This window comes from Oryza brachyantha, chromosome 4, assembly GCF_000231095.2.
Source record: "Oryza brachyantha chromosome 4, ObraRS2, whole genome shotgun sequence".
Lineage (NCBI taxonomy): Eukaryota > Viridiplantae > Streptophyta > Magnoliopsida > Poales > Poaceae > Oryza > Oryza brachyantha.
The window spans coordinates 7,230,181-7,236,306 of NC_023166.2; the positions used below are offsets into that span (position 1 = coordinate 7,230,181).

Here is a 6,126-nt window from a genome sequence, read left to right on the forward strand (position 1 = left end):
GATATATCGTACTAGTATTTGGCAAGCGATGAACAGGCTGAGCGGCGTGTATATATATATATATGCTTCTTAATTTGACTTATGTGATGAATACATGCAATATGGTGGAGTACAGAGTTGACGGTTTGATCGATTGTTAACCCAATGATCTATAACACGTCCGGTTCAGGGCGGTGTCCAATGATCTAACACTCCGGACCTTCGATGCTAGTAGCGTGCGAAGATTATTATTATTTTATTGGAAGGCACCATTAGTGGATTTGAGGTTTTAGATATATATGGATCGAGCAGTGGCAAGCTAATCCATTTTTATTGAAAGGAAACCATCCATTGGAGCCATACAAGTGGTGATCGAAGCACAACACTGCATGCACATTCAGACGCATGCTCTACATAGGATACAGTAGAAATTATAAGTAGTGATTACGTACAGGCACTTGTTATTTATTATTACACGGATCGGAATGACGAGAGGTTGAGAGAGATAGCTGGCTATATGTATGTAGATTTTGTAGCACAGCTCTCATCATTCCATGCTTGGTGCATATATAAGAGCATGCTTGGTACATATATATAGGTAGATAGATTATTGCCGGCGCCGGCCGGCGGTCAGTGGTCCATGGAGAGAAGAGCTGCCATCCAGGAGGGCTGCACGGTGCCGACGTACGGGCGGGTGGTGGTGTTGGGGTAGGCGGCGCAGGAATCGGCCCATGGCGCCCGTGCGTACCACGGGGTAGGCTTGTCAATGCACAACTGCAGGCCGCCGAGCACGTGCCGCCCGCCGGTCGCCGTCAGTAGAACGGCCTCGCGGTTCTCGAACAGAAGGCGGCAGTCCTGGCGGCCGGCGGCGGCGGCGTCCACCCGGCACGAGGATGCTTCGGGCCAGTTGGGGTCCCACGCCGCGACGCCGCTCTTGTAGTTGCCGTCGAACGCCCACGCGCAGGATACCTTGCTGCGGTCGTCGTACAGCCGGTGGCGGACGGTCTCGCCGCTGCCCACGGCGAAGGCCCAGAAATCGCCGTCGCACTGGAGATAGATGGTGTCTCCCATCCTGTTCTCCACGTCGCAGGAGAAGACGACGGTGCTGTTGCCCTCCTCCGGCTCCGGGTCGCACGGCCATCCAAACGAGCACACTGGCGGCAGCTCCACCGCTGGTCCTCTTCGACCTGAGCGCGGCGGAGAAGGACTACGGCGACGTGGTGACCAAACAGTACGTCCGGCGCCACACGCTGTGTCGCTCAGTATTGCTGCAGCAACTATTGCAGCCACCAGTGAAACTTTCTTGACTGCCTTGAGGCTATTGGCGCCGTCCCGAGCCATGGTTCTTCACTGCATGCGCTTGCTGGGATGAGCTACTGACTATCGATGGTGGATCCTATCCCCTATTTATATTGGCCGGCCGGGCCCTGGAAGTGAGGGGGGCACGGTACTTGATAGTTCCCTGCTTACTTCATTAATTAAATTGATCGATCAAGATAACCATCAAATCAATTGGCTCGAGAATAAATAAACACTGCGTGAAACTTGTCAAAATTGTCCTGAAATATATATTATATATGTAATTGCTCTATTCTGTATTGTCAGACGCTTTTATCTTTTTTTAATTATGTCAGACTTCTTTAAATTTAAACATACTAATCGCCAATTGACCCGTGTACTATGCGGGTTATTATTAGGCTGCGTTCAGCACTGCCTCTTATTTACCCAGATTTCCTCTTCTTTCACGCGCACGATGCCTAAACTGCTAAACAATATGTTTTTTTTGAAAATTTTCTATAGGAAAGTTGCTTTAAAAAATCATATTAATCTATTTTATAATTTTTATAACTAATAATTAATTAATCATATACTAATATATTACTATATTTTACGTGCCGGTTATATGCAACCGCCGAATGCAGCCTTAGCGTTGCTACAAATATTACTGTGTTCCTAGCAACAATTGTTATAGTTTTGATAATATAAGAATATGTTGATTTTCTATATGCCGTTGAAGTATATATGCAACATTGGTTTAAAGTTTCTACCGCTGAAACCTCCCTTTAATATATGCAACAATGTGAAGAAGCTTGTTAATACCATGTGAATTATTAAGTCTAAAATAATAAATAAGTCTCAGGTTGAAAAACATGTGAATGAGGTACACCCAGACTTCAAACTATTATGGCATGCACATTTGGACAATATATATATAGGATTAAACTGCAGCATCGAATCCTTCTTATTAGTCATTTGATCCTAGCCCTTCCTTCATTTCCCAGTCATAATTTCAATCTTTTTATCCAACACTCCCTCATAACTTTGAACAACATATCTATTTTATGATCCGTAAAAATTGTACGTTGTATTCTTTGCCACCAAATTTACAATTTAAGGCATTTTTACAATAACTTTGTTCTATTGATTATCCCATACGAAACATCGTTATTTTGACTCCCCATGCCGTAGAAACATAGACAGAAGACGAACATGATGAATGATTGAGGTCGCTGATAAGGTAACTTATCCGGCATGGTACGAAAAGCGTATTAATAGATTAGTACATGATTAATTAATTATTAATTATAAAAAAAATTTAAAATAGATTAATATGGTATTTTAAAACAACTTTTCTATAAAAGTTTTTTGCAAAAAATATACCGTTTAGCAGTTCGGGAAGCGTGTACGCGGAACAAGAGGGAATGTAGATATGTTATCTTCCAGCCTAACACGGCCTGGGTACACGTTTTTCAACGTATGAAAAGTTATTAACATTGTTAGACTCCAGCATGCCATAGAACTTTAGAACTTATGTCAAACACAAACCACACACATAAATAATGAAAGGTTGTGATAACATAGAGCTGGCTCTAATGGTGCAACACAAAAAAGTTTAATTTTTTTTACAATATAGTTCATGTTTTTTTTCAGAAAAATACAATCCATGGGTTCTAGATGCATGAATAAATATACAACAAAAAACAAAGATACTGACCAATTAATATGTACAGAGAGATTGTTAAAAAGAGAAGGCTCCCATTGTCTGTAACACCTATTTTACAACAAAACTTTACAGAACATCACGGGGTGATTGTTTGGCTTATTTAGTAAAAAAGCCAAACAACATATTTATAAATAAAACATATTTTGTGAATAAAATTTTTATATACGTGTTCTTACTGTGTTCTTACTGATCTAAAAGACAAGTCTTAAAAATAAACTACAATAAAAAATTTTAAAATAAACTCTAAATTTAAGGTTAAAAATTCTAATTTTCTCTTATAAACATAAGCAGAAGTGAAAAGTGGCACACAGGTATAAGACACGTGTGTATGTGCAGCACCTAATTTCCTTAATTAGCTAGTTCGTCCAAATAGTAGTTTTCAAGCGGTTCCATATACAGTTACTTATATCATCTTATATCTATATAAGCTATGTGCAAATTATTCAATTATATCCATCTGCACATAATAATAATACATGACGGTTCTGTTTTCAGGAAGTAATTCCGCTGCAGTAATTAAATACTCATGACGAAACGTGGAAACGTGAATTCATATATATATATATATATATATATATAAGGTGTAGCTACCTAGTTGATCATGACTAGGAATAGACTACATGTGTGTTAGGCAGAGTCCTTAATACTTATATATGTTTACTGTACCAAATCTACTTTATGTTAGTTAATCTAAACTGGTGACAGTACTAGTATATGTGGCTTCCACACACCTTGGATCTGTTATATATTTCTCTCGAGACAATGTGTACTAAGTAGGGGTTGAAATGGTGTTATTAGCCAACATCATCAACTAGGAATGAACAACTTGGTGACAGACGAGGTGTTTGGCACTCGATCTTCCAGCTTTCTGCCAAAAAAAGGCATGCTTGTTCCGGCCTAAAACCTCCCCTTATCTCTTCATATATTCAGGCAACGTTCGGTACGTAGTACTGTGTAATAGCTGCTATAAGATTTTTGTGCTCACTATTTTCGATGTACTTGAACTAATTGATGGCTCGATATCATCCAACATCTTTGTGTTCTCTTGTAATGCGCTGCGGATTATGGGCATAATTAGTGACTAGCTAGCTTAGAGGACAAACTTTATCATGCTACAGTGCCGTTTAGTATCTTTATACTGCTTAGATAGGACACACCGTACTCTAGCCAATCAAAAAACAATTATTGTCTGTTAAATTCTGATGCTAGTAAACTCTTACGAGTAATTTTCAGGGAGGAACTGAGGTCTGGACGACCAGGGTGCCATATGATATAGTTGGACTAGAGTCGTGATTCTTAGAGGTCAACATCGGTTAACGGTGGAATCGAGACTAGGCTCAGGGATCAGGATCTAAGCTCCAGATGATTAAGGATGTCAAGTGATGATGTTGAATACAAGGTGGCATATGGTCGAGGACACCACGTGGGAATGGATTCGTAACATGCTCTACAAGTTGTGTGTGCAAGTGTTGGAAAAATGGTGAAAAAATATGGATGAAAAGTTGAGAAAGAAAAATATGGATAGTTAAGAAATTTGGAAGCAGAGAATTTAATTTGATAAATTAAATTCAATTTTAGAAATTAAGGGGATGAGTCCTATTAGCACAAGAAGTTCTACTGCTACTAAGACAAGGAGTCATACTCGTAGATGGTGATGGAGTTCTGGGTATAAATAGATGAGGGGTTAAGGCCCTACTGGCATAACTATTATATAACCTTTGTGTATTTTTATAAGAGAGGAAATTAGGGTTTTAGAACAGTGCTTTGTATGCACTTTGTAAGCACGACTTGATACAATAAAGTTGATCTACTTCTAGTGTATAATTGGGTTATGTTTTTTGCGACGAAGTGACGGTGATGACTTCATCAGGTTTGAGGGTTTTTTTTTATTTTTGCTTACTTTTTATTGATCGAGATGTTCTAAAATCAGCTAGCTATTGAGATGTCGTTCATGACAGCTAACAGTGGTCGCTACATCTGTAATTTACAAGTGTTTTCATGTCCAAATTTATGAGTCGTCCATATTTTTAAAAAATTAAACTTAATTTTGTAACTTTGAGTTACTAACTAAGCGAACGATATATCTTTTTAAGTACATAAATAATGTATTTTAAGATAACAATTTTTTGACTTCACACTGGGTGGAGTATTTTAACATAATTAATGGTCAAATTAATTAGATTTTGAATTTGCAGCATGCTTTCGGAAAGTTGAATAAGATGGACGGTACAACTTGAAAAGATGACCGTAGACTTTTAAATAAGATTGACTGTAGAACCATCACTGTTGATGGAAAATTAAATCGACCATGCCAGTAGCCTATCCAGTTGATGTGTTTTATCCATATCAACACCAATTTGGGCGATGTAGTATGCGACCAAGAAATTTTTGCACTCCATCAATAACTCATGCGGCATGTCTACGAAAATAGTGTGGGCCAATTTTGCATTAGCCTCTAATTTGCATGATAAATAAAATATGTTACAGGAAACTGCGAGCTGTATATTTTTTATATTAGTGTACTGAATTAGCTGTGAAGATTAATTTCAATTTTGGAATTACTAATAAAGAAATAAAAAAACTAAACTGAAACTGTAACATAATTTAATAAAATGTTGAAGTTACTTATAACTTTAAACATAATTTAATAAGTAATGCATCACTATAATAATAATAATAATAGTTCTAATATATCAATAACATTATAATAATAGCCCATGGAATGCACGGATTGACAGCTAGTGATCTGAATTAAGCACAGTTCGACAAGGATAAGTCAAGCTCCAACTAGCAGATTTTAAATTATAGGTTGGCGCTCTTTTTGGACATCATATACTATGCATCGTCAGTTTCAGATTTTAGATTTTAGATTACACAGCCAGTTTCAGCACTCTTTGGTTTTCATGGATTAGCAGTTTTGTTCCCACAAAGAAAGAGAGTCATGCATGTCCAAAAGATGGGCAGCTTAATTAGGGATGGGATATTTTCTTAAAAAAAGTAGTCCTCATTTGTCCATACCCTTCGAGGGAACCGTAGGTGACAGCGCTTCCACTTAATTTTAGTTGTTTCGTGTTTATGATTCTCCACATTTGTCGCTGCCTTCCCCCTTCACCATTTATATTCAAGCTCAAATAATAGGCCAC

General features: G+C 38.2%; 1 protein-coding gene across 1 annotated transcript; it reads right to left on the reverse strand.

Annotated features, from left to right (window-relative positions):
* Positions 1–299: 299 nt before the first annotated feature.
* Positions 300–1,320, reverse strand: LOC102719580. The gene has a single exon (XM_006653209.3). The coding sequence runs from the start codon at positions 1,318–1,320 to the stop codon at positions 610–612; it is 711 nt and encodes a 236-aa protein (XP_006653272.2). The 3' UTR covers positions 300–609.
* Between the last annotated feature and the right edge of the window lie 4,806 nt (positions 1,321–6,126).